This window comes from Salmo salar, chromosome 19, assembly GCF_965601325.2.
Source record: "Salmo salar chromosome 19, fSalSal1, whole genome shotgun sequence".
Classification (NCBI taxonomy): domain Eukaryota; kingdom Metazoa; phylum Chordata; class Actinopteri; order Salmoniformes; family Salmonidae; genus Salmo; species Salmo salar.
This window is the reverse complement of record NC_138309.1, coordinates 58,895,520-58,921,625: the sequence shown is the minus strand read 5'-3', so window position 1 is coordinate 58,921,625 and position 26,106 is coordinate 58,895,520. Positions and strand designations below refer to the sequence as shown.

At 44.1% G+C, this 26,106-nt stretch overlaps 1 protein-coding gene across 6 annotated transcripts in view; it reads left to right on the top strand.

Annotated features, from left to right (window-relative positions):
- Window positions 1-26,090, top strand: part of LOC106579277 (leucine zipper tumor suppressor 2) — a 49,867-nt gene extending 23,777 nt beyond the window's left edge. For 4 of the 6 annotated variants that reach the window (XM_014159054.3, XM_014159047.3, XM_014159050.3 and 1 more), the window contains 4 exons: window positions 15,258-15,833; window positions 15,999-16,604; window positions 16,888-17,157; window positions 23,614-26,090. In XM_014159054.3, coding sequence (XP_014014529.3) covers window positions 15,291-15,833; window positions 15,999-16,604; window positions 16,888-17,157; window positions 23,614-24,360 — 2,166 coding nt within the window. In that variant the 5' untranslated portion in view covers window positions 15,258-15,290 and the 3' untranslated portion in view covers window positions 24,361-26,090. Of the gene's footprint in view, window positions 1-5,081; window positions 5,425-15,257; window positions 15,834-15,998; window positions 16,605-16,887; window positions 17,158-23,613 lie in introns of those variants that run through there. The other 2 variants (XM_014159053.3, XM_014159052.3) reach the window with 2 other exon arrangements.
- Window positions 26,091-26,106: the final 16 nt, after the last annotated feature.

The following is a 26,106-nucleotide window of genomic DNA, read 5'->3' as shown; positions in this document are numbered from 1 at the left end:
TCCCCCTGGGAGTGATGTCCCCATGCAGCGATAGCAGACCAGACACTGATGGATTACCTAGCTTTCTGTTGGCCACAGACAGGAGCCCTTGTTATGAAAATATAATAGAGGAACAGCCAGACGGGTACACCAAGTTGGCAGGTCGCATTTGTCCTGGGTAATACCTTAAATGTCCCAAGTACAGACTGTTGAGGGGGGGGGTTGAACTGTTTATTTATTTTCTTAAGGGGTAGATCTGATTTAATATTGCAGATTGTGACTTCTATCAATGTAATTGTCTGCATCGTTTCATTACCATCAACCGCTCCCATCTATCTCTGAAGACCATCCAGTTTTGATTTCTAGCTGCCATATATTTTTCCGCTGTGATGTTTCACAAAAGTTCTGAACCTTTCTATGCTCTTAGTTTCTACAGATTGTAAATTAAAGATGAACATTTTTGCTAAGAGTATTATTGATTGATTGACTATGACTTTTCAAATCACCCAGCAGTGCTACCTGCAGAGTTGGCTCCAAGTAAATGTTGAACGTTTTCAGCCATTCCTGAACCTGTGACCAAAAACAAGCTATATATATATCTCTATCTCTATCTCTATCTATCTATCTATCTATTGGTTGCAAGAATTTTGTATAATCATTTAAAGTTGAGTCAGGTGTCGTTTTGTGTATCAGTTCCTAAACCATGTGCCATGGAATCGGTACATCGAAAATCTCCTCCCAACTAAGTCATGATGGAGGTGTTTGTTTAACCTGTTGGATGAAATTATGCTGACACCATCTAAAGGATCATTTCCACCTCCAGAAATGAGCCAAATAACAATGGTAAAATGATTTATTATTGTAACATATTGGAGCATGCATATAGCTTTTGCATGGTCCATAATATCAGGTATTCTATTAGCAACAATAAGCCTACTCGCCTCTAGCCCAACTGACGCAGCATCATGGCTATACATAAATGGGTTGACGCATGGGGCTGCCAATCTGCATTTACCCTATTGAGCTAATCAGTCCTGCATCGGTTTGGATGCCCACAGTTGAGGCAGGTAGACTGAAAACATTCTTTCAACCTGTGGGTCGGTTGACGATTCAGACTAATTACATTGCGGATGGGGAAACATTTTAAATCAAGATAATACACTTTTTAAAAATGTAGGAGCTAGTTGTGTTGCATTGCGGCCAGGCAGACATAAGCCTACCAGCCACAAGCACATTGAGAGTGTGTGGAGACGGGAACTGGACCCAGGTTACATAAAACACCTTAAGTTAATTTCCCCTCATCTTTTCCCTTAAAGTTTCCTTAACTTTAAGTCAGTTGCACAAAACATTTTAAGGTGAATTTCCCCCTTTTAAATTAAGTGTAAAAGTTAAGGGTGCCCATGTGGTCCCTTAACTGCTTCATTCAGTATCGATATCAATGTAAATAGCATTTGTGGAGGTGAATGTTGCTTTCATCTGCCCTGGTTACCAAAGGAAAACATCAACCAGCTAGCTACTTAGTTCACCTTCCATTGTTTAGCTATCTATGGCTACAAGCTAGCTGGCTAGTTAACTATACTATATTCTGGGAATTCCCTCCCTTTGGCACTCGTAACTTGAATGCGCCTCAAGAAACATTTTTCTTGCATAGAACACACAACAACAAGAGAGATCAGTACAGGTGCATCAAAGCTGGGACAGAGAGTATGGAAAACAGCTTCCATCTCAAAGCCATCAGACTGTTTAACAGCCATCACTGACACAGAGAGGCTGCTGTCTACATAGACTTGAAATCATTGGCCACTTTAATAAATGGATCACTAGTCACTTTAATAATGCCACTTTAATAATGTTTACATACCTTGCATTACTCAACTCATATGTATATACTGTATTTTATACCATCTATTGCGTCTTGCCTATGCTGCTCTCATTGCTCATCCATATATTGATATATTCTTATTCCATTCCTTTACTTAGATTTGTGTGTATTAGGTATCTGTTGTGGAATTGTTAGATATTACTGCACTGTCGGAACTAGAAGCACAAGCATTTCGCTATGCTCGCAATAACACCTGCTAACCATGTGTATGTGACCAATAAGATTTGATTTGGACTAGGTAAATTAGATAAAATGATTCTACTATGGGGTTGTCAGATTTTTCCAATAGGGTCTGGCTCCAGCAGATACCTTCTCATGCAATAACGCTGTGAGACACAATGTAGAATGGTGCCAGAGAGGTTGGTGAGCGACTGGGCCCATGATTAATTGTCACCCGGTCTGGACACTCACAGGGGGATTCGTGTTGTCCAGTCTCCTGCAGACAACTTTAGAGCTCTTATAGTACTGGGGTCAGCTTGCTTTTACACCCCTCTCTCAGCCTCACTTTGGTTTCCCTCAAGGTGAGTGAAGAGCTCTACCTATTCAACACCTCGCTGTATGAAGGACACAAGCAGAACACAGCAGTGTGTGTGACCCACTTGTAGGACTTTTGAGAGAGAGATGTATGTGCTGTAGCCTACTTCTCTAGCTACCCTACTTTAGTCTACTCTGTCAGACAGCTTAACATTGATTGAAACAGTTTTTCATTGATTGTGGCCAGATGGAGGATTTGCAGGTCAGGGTTGAGGCTGAATGGTGTCTGCCTGGAGGAGTACAGTATAACTTCTCTGGATACAGACAGGCTGAAAACAGGGACTGTCAGTAGTAGGTGTTTGGATCTCACTGTCTGTCAAGGCTTCATTAAGAAACTGTAACACACTCAGTGACTGACTGAAGTGGGACCCTGCTATGAACTGTAAAGGGTTATGTTGCTTGTCTGTAGCACGTTCCCCTCCCCCGGCAATGAGGCCCTTTATCTACTTCCCCAGAGTCAGATGAACTCGTGGGTACAATAGCACAATGACTGCTAGAGTGCTAGCAGATACCATAGACTTCCAGTCATTATGCTCACATTAGTTAGCAATTGCACTAGTTAGCAACTTCGTTCAAACTGCACGTAGGGTCATAAGAATGGTATCAACCAGTTCATCTGACTCTGGGAAAGTAGATAAAGGGCCTCTTTGCCAAAATCCCGAATAACCATTAATAAAAAGGAAACTTATTTATCTTATGAGTTGAACAGACCTCATGTCTTTGATGCATGCATTCATGGTCACACATACTGTAGTACACCTGTATCTATCTTAAAGGCGAGCTGCGCTTCCTGATTTGGCCTCGTTTTTCATCAATGCTCATTAAGAAATGCTAGCGGCCACGAGAGTTGTCTTCCGGGCGTGGTTTCATATGGATGTTTTTTTTTGTCTTTGCCATTCAACCACAACAAACAAGGGCTAATACAGTTCTATGTGTGGGCTAGAGTAGAGAGGAAGAGGCGACTAGAAAGTAAAGCCAGCGCTGACCTTGTGTTTAGCCAAGCTGTCAGCAGCTATTTGGCATAGCTTGGGGGATAGCTAGCGGCAGCTAATGTTAGCTAGCTGATATTTCTCTGTCAAATCACAGTTATGCCAAAGGTAGCAAGAACTAGTGTCTGGAATGTGTTTCATGAGACACATCTTGCTATTCGCTAACATTATCAAATAATGTAGCTAGCTAGTGTAACCAACTCACCGTCAGCAACAACACCAGGCATAGTTTGATGGTTGGCAGCCCGCATAACTTGTAGCTAGTGTTAATGTTGCGACAGTTCGTTTCTGGTAACAGAACAAAATAGTCAGCACATAGTAACTTCTGATTTAGCTGTACTTTAATTAATGCAAACACGTGCGTGGTATATGTGTGGTTCGTATATATACGGTCTCGCTGTTTTACCTCGCAGGGCAAAACAGAGAAGAGGGCGTCACATTCTATTGTTCTCTCTCTTTTATACTGAGAGATATTTCCCGCTCAATGCTGGCCTGTCTGAGGGAGGAGGAGCGTGGTTTAAACTTGCTCCTCCTGTCGTCGGCGTGCAGGCTGATCCCAGCGTCGTGACGCACTTCCTGTTGCCGGTTGTAGTTCTTCTTGTCTTCAACAGTTGATTTACTCGTAGTTTATGTACTTAGCATTGTAACATGGCTTCCCCGGTATATTATATAAGTTATGCATACAAATAGCCAGTTCAACCCTAACACTAGCGTTGCATTTAATCCATATCCTGGCCATCTGATTCTTGATCAACTTTACAGAAGCCCATTTTCACTAGACTTAGTTATTTCCTGATCAATATGTGCATTGCATATCAAGCTACTGCCAAAGATACACCGTGTTGTCTGGGGAATTCGGTTTGCATGGCCCGGTGTAACAGGTAGGCGGGGTTTGCTCATTTTCAACCATTCCATTGGTCCTCCTAAGGCGAGGTCTCTACCCGCCCGGGGCACCCGGCCATGCAAAGCGAACTCACCCAGTCTTTTACACGATGCGACCATGTGTTAATAGGCAAAAGGGGCCATGAATTGTTGACATAATTGGAATCCAAACCCTGAAGTTAGTCATGTGTCCGTTTTGGACGAGACTGACTTTATGACCAACATTATTCTATTTACACTTTGTAGTAAATTTTGACAGTAGAATAAATATTTCTGACTCATATCGATGAAATACATGCTGTTTTCAAAAGGAGAAGTTGGTTTTCAAGAGCAGTTGACCTTTAATTTGACCAGTTTCTCACAGCAGGAAAATAATCCTGCAGCAACAGGACATGTGAATTATGCGGATTATAATTAATGGACATTTTTATAGGGGTTGATACATTTCTCGGTAGGGGAAATCAAGTTAGACATTTTTTAAGTGGAAATTACAAACATTAAAAGCCTTTTTAAAACAGGAATACATGAATAAGTCAGCAAGAACAGAGTGATCAAATTAAGATAACTGGCTGTACAGATGTGCTATCTGATTAGTTAGGAAAGCATGTCTGCAGCAACATCACAGGAGCCATAAAACTTGGAACATGATCCAATATCAGCATGCTGGCCCAGTTTCATTCTTTCTTTCCATCCCTATTTAGACAGACTGGAGGAGGGAAGAATTCCCCTTTGACTGGTCTCTCGCTCTCTCTTTTCCTCCTTTTTATTACTTGAGAGAGGCAGCAAGGATACTATGCCTAGTGGAGCCTGTTTGGTCAAAGCCACACAGGAGAGAGAAGTGGAGAGAGGGCGAGCGAGAGATTTGAGAGAAGGGAGGTGGTGCGGGGCAGTGTGTGAGAGCGGAAGGAGGAGGGGTAGAGGAAAAAAGGAAGAGGAGGGACCGGAGCGTCCATCCACATTGGTGGCATTTGGCCTGAGCAATAAGCCGCGTTTGGACTCAGTGAAGTTTCCCTCAGGAGAAGAGACCAACACAGAGCAGCGGGAGGATTGGAACACATTGAAAGTGGATGCAAGTTATCTGGGAGCTGAAAGACTTTGAAGTGAACGAGAGGAGGCCCAGTGCAGAAGCAGTTATGCAAGGGTCATCTTGGGGTACGTGTGAGTAGTAACTCTGTGATGGGGAACGTTGGGGGCTTTGTGAATAGAGCACTGGGAAAAAGGTAGTTTGATGTAAAATAGAAACGGGCGAGTTGGGGTTCCCAAAGCTGTAGACATAGAACTTTTGTTGACTGTGTGAGCCATGAGGGTTAGCTGTTAGCCTTGACGCCTGGTGGTGTAATTAACTTCTCCTAGAGGTGAATGTTTTTTTTTAATCTCTTTCTTCGATTTTTGTTTAGTCTCACCTACATTAGTTGAATGCATTTTAAGTCAGTTGGAATAAGAGAGTCTGCTAAATGACTAAAATGTGAAGTGATCATTCCGATGACCAGAGTCATCTGAAATGGGATAGTAGCAAGTTTAACGTAAGGCAACATCGTATCTATACTATAGATGGCTATTAGCGTGGGAGAGCTCTTTCTGTTCACTGAAACAAAGATGGTGACAGGCAGAGAAGTTCTCCAGGAATGTGTGTGTTGTATGTGCGCATGCATGTGAGAAGAGGCCTCTTTTTTTTTCCCTCACTGGTCTCATTATTATCCGAGCTGCCTCAATTTGTTAGCCTCTCAGAGGGAGAGAATGGCATTAAGTATACGTGTAAGACTCATCTCATTATCCATAGAAGCACTATGACAGTTCGTATCACGACAATGGCCTCACAATGTGGGATTTAGCATACAGACCGGGGCTGAGAAAAACAGGTCTATTTTCTTGGATAGGTAGGTTGTCTGTTGGACCAAAATAGCAATGTCACACTTTTCCTCCGTGGTCTACTTTCAGTGTCGGACACTCTCTGAATCAAGATGGAAAGGGGGAGGGAGATAGAGAGTAGAGGTCGACAGATTAGGATTTTTCAACGCCGATACCGATTGGAGGACCCCAAAAAAACGATAGCGATTAATCGGCCGATTTTATTTAAAAAAAAAAAAAAAAAATGCGTAGTATTTATTTATTTGTAATAATGACAATTACAACAATACTGAATGAACACTTATTTTAACTTAATATAATACATCATCAATAAAATCAATTTAGCCTCAAATAAATAATGAAACATGTTCAATTTGGTTTAAATAATGCAAAAACAAAGTGTTGGAGAAGAAAGTAAAAGTGCAATATGTGCAATGTAAGAAAGCTAACGTTTAAGTTCCTTGCTCAGAACATGAGAACATATGACATGAGTCTTCAATATTCCCAGGTAAGAAGTTGTAGTTATTATTGGAATTATAGGACTATTTCTCTCTATACGATTTGTATTTCATATACCCTTGACTTATAGGCACTTCAGTATTGCCAGTGTAACAGTATAGCTTCCGTCCCTCTCCTCGCTCCTACCTGGGCTCGAACCAGGAACACATTGACAACAGCCACCCTCGAAGCAGCGTTACCCATGCAGAGCAAGGGGAACAACTACTCCAAGTCTCAGAGCGAGTGATGTTTGAAACGCTATTAGCGCGCACCCCGCTAACTAGCTTGCCATTTCACATCGGTTACACCAGCCTAATCTTGGGAGTTGATAGGCTTGAAGTCATAAACAGCGCAACGCTTGAAGCATTGTGAAGAGCTGCTGGCAAAACGCACGAAAGTGCTGTTTGAATGAATGCTTACGAGCCTGCTGGGGCCTACCACCGCTCAGTGAGACTGCTCTATCAAATTATAGACTTAATTATAATATAGTAAACACACAGAAATATGAGCCTAAGGTCATTAATATGGTCGAATCCGGAAACTATCATCTCAAAAACAAAAGTTTTTTTTCTTTCAGTGAAATACGGAACTGTTCCGTATTTTATCTAACGGGTGGCATCCCTAAGTCTAAATATTCCTGTTACATTGCACAACCTTCAATGTTATGTCATAATTATGTAAAATTCTGGTAAATTAGTTCGCAACGAGCCAGGCGGCCCAAACTGTTGCATATACCCTGTCTCTGCGTGCAATGAACGCAAGAGAAGTGACACAATTTCACCTGGTTAATATTGCCTGCTAACCTGGATTTCTTTTAGCTAAATATGCAGGTTTAAAAATATATACTTGTGTATTGATTTTAAGATAGACATGGATGTTTATGGTTAGGTACACGTTGGAGCAATGACAGTCCTTTTTCGTGACTGCGCACCGCATTGATTATATGCAACGCAGGACAGGCTAAATAAACTAGTAATATCATCAACCATGTGTAGTTAACTAGTGATTATGATTGATTGTTTTTTATAAGATAAGTTTAATGCTAGCTAGCAACTTACCCTGGCTTCTTACTGCATTCGCGTAACAGGCAGGCTCCTCGTGGAGTGCAATGTAAAGCAGGTGGTTAGAGCGTTGGACTAGTTAACCGTAAGGTTGCATCCCGAGCTGACAAGGTAAAAATCTGTCGTTCTCCCCCTGAACAAGGCAGTTAACCCACCATTCCTAGGCCGTCATTGAAAATAAGAATATGTTCTTAACTGACTTGCCTGGTTAAATAAAGGTGTGAAAAATACCAATTACCGATTGTTATGAAAACATGAAATCGGCCCTAATTAATCGGCTATTCCGATTAATCGGCCGACCTCTAATAGAGAGAGTGGATTAAATTGGGAGGGAGATGTAGAGTGGAGGATGGGATTTCCAGACAGTTTGTTCCAAACTGCTCATGCACATGTTCTCTCTTTATTTTTCTCACTTTCTGTGATTTTCCCATTGTTCACTCACTCACACTTTCTCACTCACGCTCTCTCACTTTCTCACTCATATATCCCAAATCACAAGTGCTGCTCCTGGTGCCTCTTCCAGTCGGCCTCGAAACCAGCCAGTAAAACAGAGCTGTCCTTATTCACGGTCCTGACACATCCCCTCGTGTACACAGTGTATTTTTGGGCCCAGATCCTTCTGGCTGTGTTGGCGTATGTGTACAACTGACTCTGAGGGATTTACTGCAACCTCTTGGTTTGTATCAAAGCATGTTTGCGTACAAGCCAAGCAGGGTCTGCTGGGCCTACTGTATATGTTTGTGTCCATGCGTTTCTGTGTGTAACACCAATAAATGAGATGCGTTCATGTTTGGTCTTCTCTGTGCTTGATCCCTGTGCTTAGTGTAGACCATGCATGTTTATTTCATGGCAGTTTTGGCATTCAGACGACTTAAGAAAGTAGCGAATAAGCTAAATGCTGCTGTTCTGGGGTGTGGCCTGCACCTATCAGTCCAGCAGTCAATAACCGGCTGCATCTGGAGAAGGTAAAGTTAGTTTTCACTTTTTACCAAATCTGCCAATGGCATGTTCATTTAATTACTTGGTATGCTGTTTAAAAATACCTGAGGGGTAAGCTGCCATTACTTTATTGCCCATGACTGAGTACCCCTATAGCCATGTCATGTGACTGTGAGCGTTGCCATGCAGTGGTTATTAAATCACAGTGGACTGGAGCTCTTCCACCTACCAGTGATACTGAACTGAGCCCACTGGCCACAACCTTCTCAGACCACTTGTTTCTCTCAGGGAAACAAGTGGTTATAGCCGATGTGGCTGCAAATTGCTATTTCTGCGGGAGTGTCTGTCTACCTGTCTAAATACTAGGCCTTTCCCAGAGAGACAAAAACTATTTGCTCAGAGAACGTCTTCGAAGCTGTAGTCAGCTGAGTTGAATGAGAAATATATCTGTATTTTGGTGCCAATTTCCTCCATGACAAAGCAGCACTGACTCCCATGATTATTGGTTGAACTAGGCCTACAGTACGTGAGTCAGTGTGATCAGTCTATCTGGTCTCCTTCAGAGGCTTTGAGACGCTAAGGCTGTGTTCGTAAATTCACTCTGGAGGGTCAGAGTGCGCTCTGGGCCATTCGTAAATTCAGAGCTCTGTCAGATTGTCCGTTCGTAAATTCGGAGCGCTTAGCTCTCGGAGTGTTCAGAGCGCCACACGACCTCTGGCCGAGGAGTAGGGTTACTTCCTTGCCTGATAAATCTGAATTTGATACCAGTTCTTGGAATACAGTCTGAAACAAAGCACTGAAAAGCATGGACATTTTCCTTGCATGCCAGAATGTTGAATGAAATTATACTGAACAAAAATATAAACTCAACATGCAACAATGTCAAAGATTTTACCTAGTTATGGATTTCACATGACTGGGAATACAGATATGCATCTGATGGTCGCACAGATACTTTTTTTTTTTTTAAAGGTAGGGGAGTGGATCTGAAAACCAGTCAATATCTGGTGTGACCACAGTTTGCCTCATGCAGTGCTACCCACCTCCTCCTCATAGAGTTGATCAGGCTGTTGATTGTGGCCTGTGGAATATCCCACTCATCTTCAATGGCTGTGCAAAATAGCTGGATATCGGTGGGAACAGGAACACGCTGTCGTACACATCGATCCAGAGCGACCCAAACATGCTCAATGGGTGACATGTCTGGTGAGTATGCAGTCCATGGCAGAACTGGGACATTTTCAGCTTCCAGGAATTGTGTACAGATCCTTACGACATGGGGCCGTACATTATCATGCTGAAACATGACGTGATGGCGGCGGATGAATGGCGTGATAATGGGCCTTAGGATCTCGTCACAGTATCTCTGTGCATTCAAATTGCCATCGATAAAATGCAATTGTGGTCGTTGTCTGTAGCTTATGCACTGCCCATGCTATAACCCCACCACCACCTTGGGGCACTCTGTTCACAATGGTGACATCAGCAAACTGCTCGCCAACACGACGCCATACACGTGGTCCGCAATTGTGAGGCTGGTTGGATGTACTGCCAAATTCTCTAACACAATGTAAGGAGGTGGCTCATGGTAGAGAAATGAACATAAAGTTCTCTGGCAACAGCTCTGGTGGACATTCCCGTCAATTTCTTTTTTATATATTGTGACAAAAACAACAGTTACACATGGGATAAACAAACGTACAGTCAATAACACAATAGAAACATCTATATACACTGTGTGCAAATGTAGTAAGATTAGGGAGGTAAGGCAACAAATAGGCCGTAGTGGCGAAATAATTACAAATTAGCAATAACATTGGAGTGATAGATGTGCAGATGATGTGCAAGTAGAGATACTGGGGTGCAAAAGAGCAAAAATAAATAACAATATGGGGATGAGGTAGTTAATTGCACGCTCCCTTAACTTGAGAAATCTGTGGCATTGGGTTGTTGGAGAACCTAACATTTTAGTGGCCTTTTGTCTCCAGCACAAGGTGCACCTGTGTAATGAGCATGGAAAAGGGCATAGTAGTCAACCTGCAAACATATATCCTAACAAATAGTGTGTTGAAGGTTTAGTGCACTACTGCAAACACAACTTTGTGTGAGAGAGGGAATGTGTGTGTGTTTTTGACAATGCAGGTATAGATGTATTTTATTTAAACGGAGTCACATCGAGATGCAAAATCTATTTTCAAGATATGCAGATTTCCATGCTTTTGGAATACTTCCTGATAACAATGTTAAATAGAAATGTGGGCTACTGAGCCAGCAATAAGAGATGCTGCACACATAAGCAGACCAGGCTCCAAATGATCAGCCCCTGTTGATTTCTTTTTTGGCTAATGTTAACAAAGCATCCAGGACTTCTTTATCAGTGAATTTCCTAAAAGGAAACTCCTGACCAACATTTTCAGTATCATTCAATAGATTTTCACCATCTACATCCAAACTACTCTTTTCAAGAGCTGGCTTTGAAATACATTCAAATATAAAGCCTGCGGAGATAAAATGGTCATTAAATGCATTAATGATATCAATTTGTCAGTAATTTCTTGGGGGAGAGACGAGGAGACATAACCCTTCAGTGATTTAACAGCTTTCCAGAATTTAGCTGTGTTCCTTGTACATTCAGATAGTGTATTAGATAGTGACCGATTTTTTTTTTTAAATATTTTTTATTTAATTTTTGTAATTTTTTTTTTTTAAATTATTTTAAAATATTTTTATTAGTGTTTTTTTATTATTATTTTTTTTTTAAAGGGAGCATGTTTATCTACAATACCATTGAAAACATTTGTGAAGTGGTTCAAAGCCAACTCTGGGTCAGGTATAGATGCAATACAATCAAAGTCACTGAAGTAAAGGTCACAAAAAAAGGCCTGTTCATTGAAATTTAAAAAATTCCTCTTGTTGATAAAACAAGGTTTGGATCGAGGCATCTGTATATCCCTGACACATGGACGATAGATTCCTATAACTGTTATTTTTGAGTGTGAACCCAACTGAAGACTTAAAGCCAACAATTCAAATTGTTTAGGACTGGAGGTAGCCGTTAACAGAGACACAGAAAGAATAGTCCTTGTGCAAATAACACCACCACCTTTGCCTTTCCTATCAGTCCTAAACACATTGTAACCATCCATAGAAACCTCAGAGTCCAGGATTTTATCAGTTAACCAGGTCTCAGATACAATAAAAATATCAGGGTCTGCCTGATCCATTTTAGGTAATAAACTATGACTATTAAGATGTAAAAATGTCAAACCTTTTCTGCATTTAAAATCATACGGAGTTTCAATACAAGTCAGATTACTTTGAGATTTCAGGAGACTCAAAGATTGTTTTATTTTCCTAATAGGCATAATCCAAAGTAGGAATAGCAATTACATTTCTCCAGTTAGCACCATTTGACATGTTACCACTTTCAGGGACAACATGTGGAACTCTCATAGAGACCAAAGAGGATGGGATGGTAAAAACGGATTTACATGTAATGCTAATATTGTCCTCACATCAATTTAGTTGACCAAGAACCTTCCCAATGTTTGATGACAACATCCAGGAGCCATTTTCAACCAGGTGAATTCTGTCTTCCACAAAGTAGCCAGGCCAATTCCAGGAGTCAAAATTGTCGACGAAGGACATGCCCGGTCCTTGGTCAGACGTATTAACCATGGTTGAAGAGACCAAACACAGCTAAGTATTCAGGGAAAAAAAGTATTCAGACCCTTTTATTTCTGTTGGTCATACAACTGCCCCAACTTTCAGTATCAGTTATGATCGGATAAAATAAATAGGGATAATTTATTACCCCTCCACTCTGTGCTAATTAGAATGTCATAATCACAGATAAACCTTAGTGGTAGGCTGTTTGTCTTGGCAGGGTGGCAGTGCCTGTCTGGTGCCAAGCTGGCTGGCTGGCTGTAATTAATGAGGAGCTGGCTGGTTGATAGACACGCCACGGTCCCATTTAATCACTGTCCTGGTCTTAACACGTGTGTGTGTGTGTGTGTGTGTGTGTGTGTGTGTAAAATGACTTGACATAGTTTAGGGCTAGTGCAGTATCTGTATTTAGATCCTGACTTCACAGAGCTCTGACACTGAACTATCTCCAACTGGACACATCTGTCCCTGGGACCTCGTTATGCTTTGGATGACTCCTCCAGCAGTGATGAATTATTTAAAATGCACACCGGATTTTTTTTTTTTAACAAGGTGGTGCCATTTCCTGCAATCTAGAGCCTTAAATGATTGAAAAGCGGCGCAGCCAGTCCACAAGGTGGCGCAGCGCCCCTCTTACGTTCTTTGGGAAGAACCCTGACACAGCTGGGTTCCTGCAAAACACGGAGCGTGACCTCACCATCATGCGCCATTTCCTGTCTACCATTGTTCTCCCCTCACCACCAGACGGTGTGCCTTGGGACTGATGATGTCACAGTCGATCTGTGTAGTGTTGCTGTTTTGGATGAGATCACCGGTTGGGAGGAGATGGTAGCCATGGTGTGTGTACGATGTCATTACCAATTGAATACCCTAGGATTTGTTGTTCACTCCCCCTAACATTGTTTTGAAAGGAGGTTGAAGGGATGTAGGGAGACAGACAGTCGCCTTGCTTCCCATCATGAGTACCATGTCAGGGGCTATTTGCCATGAGAGGAGACTGTGCCTTTGCTGTCTCAGGCATCGAAAGCCATAGGCCTGAAGCCCATGTTTGTGCTGCTTGAAAGGGCTCTGTAAATGAGTTGGCTCTGTCTGTGGCTACAGGATATTTAACTGTTGGAGGAGAACATGTACTGCTCAAAAAAATAAACTTAAACAACACATCAACTTAAACAACACATCCTAGATCTGAATGAAAGAAATAATCTTATTAAATAATTTTTTCTTTACATAGTTGAATGTGCTGACAACACAATCTCACACACAAATAATCAATGGAAATCCAATTTATCAACCCATGGAGGTCTGGATTTGGAGTCACACTCAAAATTAAAGTGGAAAACCACACTACAGGCTGATCCAACTTTGATGTAATGTCCTTAAAACAAGTCAAAATGAGGCTCAGTAGTGTGTGTGGCCTCCACGTGCCTGTATGACCTCCCTACAACGCCTGGGCATGCTCCTGATGAGGTGGCGGATGGTCTCCTGAGGGATCTCCTCCCAGACCTGGACTAAAGCATCCGCCAACTCCTGGACAGTCTGTGGTGCAACGTGGCGTTGGTGGATGGAACGGGCGGGCCAGTCCATAGCATCAATGCCTTCCTCTTGCAGGAACTGCTGACACACTCCAGCCACATGAGGTCTAGCATTGTCTTGCATTAGGAGGAACCCAGGGCCAACCGCACCAGCATATGGTCTCACAAGGGGTCTGAGGATCTCATCTCGGTACCTAATGGCAGTCAGGCTACCTCTGGCGAGCACATGGAGGGCTGTGCGGCCCCCCCAAAGAAATGCCACCCCACACCATGACTGACCCACCGCCAAACCGGTCATGCTGGAGGATGTTGCAGGCAGCAGAACGTTCTCCACGGCGTCTCCAGACTCTGTCACGTGCTCAGTGTGAACCTGCTTTCATCTGTGAAGAGCACAGGGCGCCAGTGGCGAATTTGCCAATCTTGGTGTTCTCTGGCAAATGCCAAACGTCCTGCACGGTGTTGGGCTGTAAGCACAACCCCCACCTGTGGACGTCGGGCCCTCATACCACCCTCATGGAGTCTGTTTCTGACCGTTTGCGCAGACACATGCACATTTGTGGCCTGCTGGAGGTCATTTTGCAGGGCTCTGGCAGTGCTTCTCCTGCTTCTCCTTGCACAAAGGCGGAGGTAGCGGTCCTGCTGCTGGGTTGTTGTCCTCCTACGGCCTCCTCCACGTCTCCTGATGTACTGGCCTGTCTCCTGGTAGCGCCTCCATGCTCTGGACACTACGCTGACAGACACAGCAAACCTTCTTGCCACAGCTCTCATTGATGTGCCATCCTGGATGAGCTGCACTACCTGATCCACTTGTGTGGGTTGTAGACTCCGTCTCATGCTACCACTAGAGTGAAAGCACCGCCAGCATTCAAAAGTGACCAAAACATCAACCAGGAAGCATAGGAACTGAGAAGTGGTCTGTGGTCCCCACCTGCAGAACCACTCCTTTACTGGGGGTGTCTTGCTAATTGCCTATAATTTCCACCTGTTGTCTATTCCATTTGCACAACAGCATGTGAAATGTATTGTCAATCAGTGTTGCTTCCTAAGTGGACAGTTTGATTTCACAGAAGTGTGATTGACTTGGAGTTACATTGTGTTGTTTAAGTGTTCCCTTTATTTTTTTGAGCAGTGTATTTTGTTTGTATCCGTGCAGTCTTTGTTTTACCAGGGTCACAGAAAGTTGACACGCTTTCTCTGTAATGTAGAATATGTTACATGACATAGAAGCATGTCTGTGAACATTCTTCAGGTCATCTCTAAGACATTTCTATCTGCAACGTTCAGAACTCTGAGCCCTCCTGAACACGACCCTGGATGGTTCCATAGTCCAAACAAGCTGTACATTTCTAATATTTCTACTGTAACGCTTTGTTGTTGCTTTGCTACGTTGATAGTTCCCATTCATCTGACTGACTGTGTCCCTCTGTTTCTACCTCTGTCCCCCCAGATCGTGTGGCTGTCCCACTGAGCAGCAGCCACCATGGCCCTGATTCAGGCTCTACTCATGCCGGCTGAGCGTCACCACACCCCCCGCCGCCACCCCTCTGCCTCCCACACGCCCACTAACCTCCCCTCCGCCTCCAACTCCCAGGAGGCCATGGGCTCTGTCAGCAGCCTCATTGCCCACCGCTCCGGCCCGGCCTACATGGAGCGTCAATACCGGCCCGTTGATATCGGTCCCGAGCCAGGCACTTCCAGGCTCCACAGAACCACATTGGGTGCCACTTCTTGCCTGGGCTCCTCTGACACATCCCAGGATCCGCTGCTCAGTAGCCTCACTCCGCCTGGCAACAGGAAGCCCTTGATGGTGATTGGCTCCAGTAAGGACAGCGGGACCAATGGGAATTACTCGTATCTGAACCAGCACTATGTGGGGGACTGGAATGAAAACCATGTGGCTAACGGAAGCCCAAGGGCTGGGATTGACCTCGAGGAGGCCAAGGAGGGGCAGCTGGGGAGCCTCAACGGGAACGTAGGAGGAGCCCCGCCCAAACTGGTCCTCGTATCGGGGAAGCTGGAGAAGGTGAGTATGACCCTGTCCAGGCTATATGGTACAGTCATTCAGTTTCCTCAATTTACAGTAGATCAATCTACTCTCACAGTAACACGATTAGAAAAAAATAAAAGAAACATTCACTGAATATAGATTATTTACAACCTCTTACCCAACAATTGTCTCACCCCTCAGAACATGGAGAAAACAGTGATCCGGCCCACCGCCTTCAAACCCGTCATCCCCAAGAGCCGCAACTCCATGCAGTACCTCTCCCCTCGTCACGACCGGTCCAGCCTATCAGACAGCCAGAACAATCTCAACCTGTTGTCACCTGGTAGCCAGACGGACACTTTGTCGCCCTGCTCGGAGAAACGCACCTCCTACAGCGGCGGGCGCCACGTGGGCGGGGGCAGCCAGACCTGCTCCATGTCTGACTCGGGCCGGAACTCCCTGTCGAGCCTGCCACCCTATGGCAGCATCCCCTACAATCTGCCGCCCGCAGACACCCCGCTTGTCAGTTGCCACCTAGAGCCCATGAAGACGGCGCCCGGCAATGTGCACGGGCACTCCAACTCGGATAGCGGGCGCTCCTCGTCCAGTAAGAGCACAGGGTCGGGGTCGCTGAGCGGGCGTGTCCAGCCCCTGTCGGACAGCGGGTCGAGCGGGCGGTCGCCAGCCCCCGTGGAGGGGGGGTACGAGGGGGTGGTGAGGGACCTGGAGGATAAGCTGAGGGAGAGAGACGTGGAGCTGCAGCAGCTCCGAGACAACCTGGACGAGAACGAGATGGCCATTTGTCAGGTACATGGTGGCATAAATAGACCAGAGAGCATTAGACACAATCACCTTCCTTCACATATTCTAAAACACATGAAGGCATGCAAGCGCATGCGCACGTACACATGCACGCACCTGGCACACAGACCATGTACCATCACACACGAAACGACAAATGTCATGACATACTGGGACACTCAAGCCATTACAATCACTATACACACACACGATGCAACCCTCACACAATGCCACCCACACCTACCCACCCCGTCTACCCCGTCTCCCCCTGTCTCCTCTCTCCCCCCAGGTGTATGAGGAGAAGCAGAAGCGCTGTGAGCTGGAGCTGGAGGAGCTGCGTCAGACCTGCGCCACTCGGATGCAGACACACTCCCAGAAGGCCCAGCGTGCCCAGCAGGTGCTCCAGCTGCAGGTCTTCCAGCTGCAGCAGGAGAAGAAGAAGCTGCAGGAGGACTTCAGCCAGCTGCTGCAGGAGAGGGAGCAGCTGGAGGAGCGCTGCACCTCCTACGAGCATGAGAAGATCGACCTAGGGCCCCAGCTGGAGGAGACCAAGTGGGAGGTGAGGTGGGCCTTAATACTGTCTGTGGCGGCCCCATTCCAAATTCACTCCTAGTCCCTACCTCCTAGGCCTTGGCACTTTAGTATATCTTGTAGACAAAGCGGATGCGGTAGAGACAGTGGATTTTACACAATCCATAAATACCACTGTAACCCCTTTTTGAGTAATTGTTGTAGTCTAGTACAAACGGTCTGCTCTGTAAGATGCTGGCGGGCAAGAGTCTGGCTCGGTGTCGCATCGTCATCAATCACATTATAACAAAGACTCTCTCTTTTATATATACACTACTGTTCAAAAGTTTGGGGTCACATAGAAATGTCCTTGTTTTTGAAAGAAAAACATATTTTTTTGTCCATTTAAAATAACATGAAATTGATCAGAAATACAGTGTAGACATTGTTAATGTTGTAAATGACTATTGTAGCTGGAAACGGCAGATTTGTAAAAAAAATGGAATATCTACATAGCCGTACATTATCAGCGCAAACTGGCTCTAACCAGAATAGAAAGAGTGGGAGGCCCCATTAAGTACATTAGTGTCCAGTTTGAGAAACAGACGCCTAACAAGTCCTCAACTGGTAGGTTAATTAAATAGTACCTGCAAAACACCAGTCTCAACGTCAACAGTGAAGAGGCGACTCCATGATGTTGGCCTTCCAGGCAGAGTTCTTCTGTCCAGTGCCTGTGTTCTTTTGCCCCCCTCAATCTTTTCTTTTTATTGGCCAGTCTGAGATATGGCTTTTTCTTCACAACTCTGCCTAGAAGGTCAGCATCCCGGTGTCGCCTCTTCACTGTTGACGTTGAGACTGGTGTTTTGCGGGTACAATTTAATGAAGCTGCCAGTTGAGGACTTGTGAGGCATCTGTTTCTCAAACTAGACACTAATGTACTTGTCCTCTTGCTCAGTTGTGCACTGGGGCCTCCCACTCCTCTTTATTTTCTGGTTAGAGCCAGTTTACACTGTTCTGTGAAGGGAGTAGTGCACAGCATTGTACGATATCTTCAGTTTCTTGGCAATCTCTCACATGGAATAGCCTTCATTTCTCAGAACAAGAATAGACTGAAGAGTTTCATAAGAAAGGTCTTTGTTTCTGGCCATGTTGAGCCTGTAATTGAACCCACAAATGATGATGCTCCAGATACTCAACTAGTCTAAAGAAGGCCAGTTTTATTGCTTCTTTAAATCAGAACCACATTTTTCGGCTGTGCTAACATAATTGCAAAAGGGTTTTCTAATGATCAATTAGCCTTTTAAAGTGATAAATTTGGATTAGCTAACACAACGTGCCACTGGAACACAGGAGTGATGGTTGCTGATAATTGGCCTCTGTACGCCTATGTAGATATTCTATTAAAATCAGCCGTTTCCAGCTACAATAGTCATTTACAACATTAACAATGTCTACACTGTATTTCTGATAGATTTGATATTTTAATGGACAAAAATGTTTTTATTTAAAAAACAAGGACATTTTTAAGTGCCCCTAAACTTTTGAACGGTAGTATGTGTGTGTATATATACACAGTGCATTTAGAAAGTATTCAGACCCCTTCCATTTTGTTACATTACAGCCTTATTCTAAAATGGATTAAATATTTTAATTTCCTCATTAATTTCCTCATCAATCTACACACATCAATTTACCCCATAATGACAAAGTGAAAACAGGTTATTTTAAAAAGTATTCAGACCCTTTGCTATGAGACTCGAAATAGAGCTCAGGTGCATCCTGTTTTCATTGATCATCCTTGATGTTTTTCTACAACTTGATTGGAGTCCACCTGTGGTGAATTCAATTGATTGGACATGATTTAGAAAGGCAGACACCTGTGCTCCGAGACAGGATTGTATCGAGGCACAAATCTGGGGAAGGGTACCAAAACATTTCTGCAACATTGAAGGTCCCCAAGAACACAGTGGCCTCCATCATTCTTAAAGGGAAGAAGTTTGGAACCAACAAGACTTCCTAGAGCTGGCTGCCTGGCCAAACTGAGCAATCGGGGAGAAGGGCCTTGGTCAGGGAGGTGACCAAGAACCCGATGGTCACTCTGACAGAGCTCCAGAGTTCCTCTGAGGAGATGGGAGAACCTTGCAGAAGGACAACTACCTCTGTAGCACTCCACCAATCGGGCCTTTATGGTAGAGTGGCCAGACGGAAGCCACTCCTCAGCAAAAGGCAAATGACAGCCCGCTTGGAGTTTGCCAAAAGGCACCTAAAGGACTCTCAGACCATGAGAAACAAGATTCTCTGATCTGATGAAACCAAGATTGAACTCTTTGGCCTGAATGGTGGTGCTGTGGGATGTTTTTCAGCGGCAGGGACTGGGAGACTAGTCCGGATCAAGGGAAAGATGAACGGCGCAAAGTACAGAGAAATCCTTGAAAACCTGCTCCAGTGCGCTCAGGACCTCTGACTTGGGCAAAGGTTCACCTTCCAACAGGACAACGACCCTGAGCACACAGCCAAGACAATGCAGGAGTGGCTTTGGGACAAGTCTTTGAATGTTCTTGAGTGGCCAAGCCAGAGCCCGGACTTGAACCCGATCGAACATCTCTGGAGAGACCTGAAAATAGCTGTGCAGTGACGCTCCCCTTCCAACCTGACCGAGCTTGAGAGGATCTGCAGAGAAGAATGGGAAAAACTCCCCAACTACAGGTGTGCCAAGCTTGTAGCGTCATACCCAAGAAGACTTGAGGCTGTAATCATTGCCAAAGGTGCTTTAACAAAGTACTGAGTAAATGGTTTGAATACTTACAATACCAGTTAAAAGTTTGGACACCTACTCATTCAAGGGTTTTTCTTTATTTTTACTATTTTCTACATTGTAGAATAATAGTGAAGACATCAAAACTATGAAATAACACATATGGAATTATTTAGTAACCAGAAAAAGTGTTAAACAAATTGAAATATATTTTTCTGATTCTTCAAAGTAGCCTCCCTTTGCCTTGATGACAGCTTTGTACACTCTTGGCATTCTCTCAACCAGCTTCATAAGGTAGCCACCTGGAATGCATTTGAATTAACAGGTGTGATTTGTTCAAAGTGAATTTGTGGAGTTTCTTTCCTCAGTGCGTTTGAGCCAATCAGTTGTGTTGTGACAAGGTAGGAGTGATATAAAGAACATAGCCCAATTTGGTAAAAGACCAAGTCCATATTATGGCAAGAACAGCTCAAATAAGCAAAGAGAAACGACAGTCTATCATTACTTTAAGACATGAAGGTCAGTCAATACGCAACATTTCAAGAACTTTGAAAGTTTCTTCAAGTGCAATTGCAAAAACCATCAAGCGCTATAATGAAACTGGCTCTCATGAGGACTACCACAGGAATGGAAGACTCCGAGTTACCTCTGCTGCAGAGGATAACTTCATTAGAGTTACCAGCCTCAGAAATTGCAGCCCAAATAAATGCTTCAGAGTTCAAGTAACAGACACATCTCAACATCAACTGTTCAGAGGAGACTGTGTGAATCAGGTCTTCATGGTTGAATTGCTGCAAAGAAACCACTAAAGGACACCAATAAGAAGAGACTTGCTTGGGCCAAGAAACACGAGCAATGGACATTAGATTGGTGGAAATCTGTCCTCTGGTCTGATGAGTCCAAATTTGAGATTTTTGGTTCTAACCGCCGTGTCTTGAGATGCAGAGTAGGTGAATGGATGATCTCCGCATGTGTGGTTCCCACCGTGAAGCATGGAGGAGGAGGTGTGATGGTGTGGGGGTGCTTTGCTGGTGACACTGTCAGTGATTTATTTAGATTTCAAGGCACACTTAGCCAGCATGGCTACCATCGCATTCTGCAGTAATACGTCATCCCTTCTGGTTTGCATGACCATCATTTGTATTTCAACAGGACATTGACCCAACACCTCCTGGCTTGTAAGAGCTATTTGACCTAAAAGGAGAGTGATGTAGTGCTGCATCAGATGACCTGGCCTCCACAATCACCCGACTTAAACCCAATTGAGATGGTTTGGGATGAGTTGGACCACAGAGTGAAGGAAAAGCAGCCAACAAGTGCTCAGTATATGTGGGAACTCCTTCAAGACTGTTGGAAAAGCATTCCAGATGAAGCTGGTTGAGAGAATGCCAAGAGGGTGCAAAGCTGTCATCAAAGCAAAGGGTGGCTACTTTGAAGAATCTCAAATATATGATCTATTTTGATTTGTTAAGCAATTTTTTTGGATACTACATGATTCCATAGGTGTTATTTCATAGTTGTGATGTCTTCACTAATATTCTACAATGTAGAAAATAGTAAAAATAAAGAAAAACCCTTGAATGAGTAGGTGTGTCCAAACTTTTGACTGGTACTGTATGTAAATGTAATATTTCCGTTTTTTTTATATAAATTTGCAAAAATGTCTAACAACCAGTTTTTTGCTTTCTCGTTATGGGGTATTGTGTGTAGATTGAGAGGGGGAAAAAAACAATGTTAATACATTTTAGAATAAGACTGTAATGTAACAAAATGTGGAAAAAGTCAAGGGGTCTGAATACTTTCCGAATGCACTGTATATTGTCATATATCTTAATATATTCATAGGATTTAGTTTGTGGTGTGATTCCTTTATATATTAATGATGGGTCGTTCACGAACTAACGTCTCTTTTTTAACAGATCTTTTTGGTGAACGTCGGGAACCAAATCGCATTTGTGAACGAGCCGTTCATTTGACTCCCTGATTTGCATACTGTTACAACTGCTTTTTAAGCTCACAATTATCTGCAGATAAGTTATAAAAACATTCTGTAATTCCTCACTGCAGGAACAGTAGAAAGTGAGGAGAGAGACTCATTCTGGTCCACATGCATTTTTTTCAGTGCGTTCAAATTTCTTCTTTTTTGCGGGCCGTCTAATAATTTGGTCAGGTAAAAATGTATTTGAACTCGGATGTCACGATCTGACATAATAGCAGGCAACTTTATAGGTTTAACATAAGATATTTGCTATTTTTGTCATGTCATGGTACATTTCTAAGCACTAATGAACAAAGAGCCGTTTGGGAGCCAAATGGACAGGTCTTTTAGCTGAACGGAGCCAAATGATCCGGCTCACCAAAAAGACTCGGAATGCCCATCTACTATACACTAATTGTAGAAAACATTAGGAACACCTGCTCTTTCCATGACACAGACCAGGGGTGGGCAAATCCAGTCCTCGGGGCCTGATTGGTGTCACACTTTTCTCCATCTCTAGCAAACACAGCTGATTAATCAAATTGCATTCTAAACTGAAGATCATTATTAGTTGATTATTGGAGACAGATGTGTTTGCTGGGGCAAAAGTGTGACACCAATCAGGCCCCGAGGACTGGATTTGCCCATCCCTGACAAAAACTGACCAGGTGAAAGCTATAATCCCTTATTGATGTCACCTGTTAAATCCACTTCAATCAGTGTAGATGAAGGGGAAGAGTAAGGTTGAAGAAGGATTTTTAAGCCTTGAGACAATTGAGACATGGATTGTGCACGTGTGCCATTCAGAGGTTGAATGGGAAAGACAAAATATTTAAGTGCCTTTGAGTGGGGTATGGTTGTAGGTGCCAGGCGCACAGCTTTGAGTGTGTCATGAACTGCAACGCTGCTGTTTTTTTCACGCTGCGTATCAAGAATGGTCCATCACCCGAAGGACATCCAGACAAATTGACACCAGCATGGGCCAGCATCCCTGTGGAACGCTTTCGACACCTTGTTGTCTATGCCTTGACAAACATCTCTGTATACCCATTGCAAGACTCACTGGTTGATGCTTATTTATAAAACCCTCTTAGGCCTCACTCCCCACTATCTGAGATATCTACTGCAGCCCTCATCCTCCACATACAACACCTGTTCTGCCAGTCACATTCTGTTAAAGATCCCCAAAGCACACACATCCCTGAGTCTTTTCAGTTCGCTGCAGCTAGCGACTGGGACGAGCTGCAGCACACACTCAAACTGGACAGTTTTATCTCAAGCTCTTCATTCAAAGACTCAATCATGGACACTCTTACTGACACTTGTGGCTGCTTTGCGTGATGTATTGTTGTCTCTACCTTCTTGCCCTTTGTGCTGTTGTCTGTGCCCAATAATGTTTACCATGTTTTGTGCTGCTACCATGTTGTGTTGCTACCATGCTGTGTTTTCATGCGTTTCTGCCTTGCTATGTTGTCTTAGGTCTCTCTTTATGTAGTGTTGTCTCTCTTATTGTGATGTGTGTTTGTCCTATATTTATATTGTGTGTGTGTATATATATTTAAATCCCAGGCCCCCGTCCCCACAGGAGGCCTTTTGGTAGGCCGTTATTGTAAATAAGAATTTGTTCTTAACTTACTTGCCTAGTTAAATAAAGGGTAAATAAAATAAAACAGAGGCTGTTCTGAGGGCAAAAGGGGGTGCAACTCAATATTAGGAAGGTGTTCCTAATGTTGTGTACACTGTGTATATGACACTAGTTGTGTTTCCTTCAGGTGTGTCAGAAGTCTGGGGAGATCTCCTTGCTGAAGCAGCAGCTGAAGGATGTCCAGGGGGAGCTGGCTCAGCGCGTGGGGGAGATCGTCTCTCTGCGTGGCCAGCTTCGGGACTCCCGTGGCGAGCTCGCCACAAGCCAGGCCCTGCTACAGGAGGCCACCTCCGCCGGCCGCCTGCGCACCCTGGAGCTGGAGGTGTGCCAGAACGAGCTGCAGCGCCGCAAGAGTGAGGCCCAGCTCCTCCGCCAGAAGGTGGGCCGCTTGGAGGAGGAGACAGCCCGCCTCCGCGCTGACACCGCGGCCGATCAGACAAGCCTCCAGGCCCCCGCCCACAATGGTAGTGGAGGCAGGCAGTGCCAGGCCTTCCCGGAAGGGGAGGAGCCACATTTGTTGACCTATGAGAGCGACGAGGCCAAGCGGGTCTATGAGAGCGAGGCCCTCCAAAGCCTCCGGGTGCAGATGGAGAGTCTGAGGGCGGAGTTAGCCACAGAACGCCAGCGGGGGGAGGAGCAGGCGTGCAGCTTTGAGGAGGAGCACAGGGTCTGGCAGGAGGAAAAGGACAAGGTGATCCAGTACCAGAAGCAGCTGCAGCAGAACTACGTGGGGATGTACCGGAAGAACCGGGAGCTGGAGGGAATGCTGCGGGAGCTCAGTCTAGAACTGGAGACCCGGGACGAGCTGGAGGAGCAGGACGAAGGCAGCGGCAACGAGATCAACTTTGACGAGATCACCGCTACTGAGATCTGACACCACCACCTTTTCTCTCTGAGTGTCTCCTGCTCTCTATCCGCAATATGCATGTGATCCACTAGGAGCATCTACAGGAAGCCAAGAGAGCCTCTATAATTGCTTAGTAGGTCACTTCAGAATCCTTCAGTAGGTCTCCATCAGGGTCAGTACGGTATGTAGTAGTCTTTTTATAGTTGGTCTACTCTGCCTATGTTCCTGCGCTTCAACTCCGTCTCACAAATGTCTTATGGTTGACTCCCTCTGGCTAATGTCGACGCACGCACACACACACACACACACACACACACAGTGGCTGTTTCTAGTCTAGATTTCAAAATGCAGTTGAAGCTCTCTGTGTGCTACAGTAGGCTCCTCCCGCTTGTGAACATCTAGTCAAAACATGGCCGTTCTAAGCAGATATTACTAATTTGGTTTGTTTCCTTACCTTTTTAAGATTAAGCTGGGCTTATTGTGTTAAATCTAATAGACTACCAACATTTCTAAGACCTTGATATTGAGCACAGTAACGTACCACTGCGGCAAGCAGCTTTGGAGGGTTGAATTTATTGGGCCTTTCTGAAACTGGAGCAGGTGGAGGAGTTGCCGGTAGTTCCTCAGCGTTCTGAAAAGATCCCAATATCGACCCTTATTGGCTTGAAATCGTACAAACACAGTGTGATCTGATGTGACAATAGGAGAGTACGCTGACAGGGAGAGTGATGTTGAAGTCAGATGAGTCTCGTACAGCGTGGAGGGGATACATCCTGTCTGTCTGTGGTATTCACTGAACATCAAGGAACTCCTCCTACTCCCTAGAAATGTGTACTTCCTCCTTATTCACTGTGGGTGTTCTTGGTAGGTAGAGCCTTATAAAACTTGTTTTCTTCGGCATGTTGTTCTCAAATACAACAGGTTAATTAGCAAAAAAGAAGGGAAACGCTTCAATGTCACGATTACCAAAAGTCATCTCATTCCATGACATATTTGATTATCTAAATATGGACATTAGTGATCTCGAATTTCCCTATTACACACACACAGGATGTCATTTCATTCAGTATCGGCACAGTATCTTCAGCGAGCAAAACGGAAACCGTAGAAATTCAAAAGGAAACGTCATTAAAGCACACTCCGATATGCTTTCTATTGTTGTGAAGATAATCTGCTTTACCTTTTTGTGATCTGTCTCCCGCAGAAGTACAATAGCATGGATGGATTCATCTCTATGGATCGTTGTTTCTCTGAAAATATTTGTATGCAGCTCTGGCCGTTTTGCGAACATGCTTTTTGTACAGGTGAGAGGACATGCACTAAGTGAGAGATGCTTAGTCTTTTTTATAAAGTTAAATTAGACTGGCCAAGCTATGACTGTTAACTTTTCATCAACTTCTGTATAAAGAAGCACACTCATTCACAAGAGAAAGACACTTACTGTACATATCCCCATATCGCTGTTAACCCTTCATTGTAGATATCCCTAATACTGACAAATCACATATGGTGAAATATAGATATGATCTATTTCAAAATAAACAGCCACTGTGAATTGACCAAAGCAATGTCACACGTCCTGTTGGGTCCTTCCAGTACCACGTCGGCATAATGACGTTTGACTGAATGCCCTTCCATGATTCCATGTTTTTCTTTATCCACAGTATTTGTATGAAGACATTAAATGTATATTTTCATGCTGTAAATTTATTGTACCAACTGACTGTTTTTAATAAAAACCATTGATTAAAAACGAATAGCTGCTTTTTAATG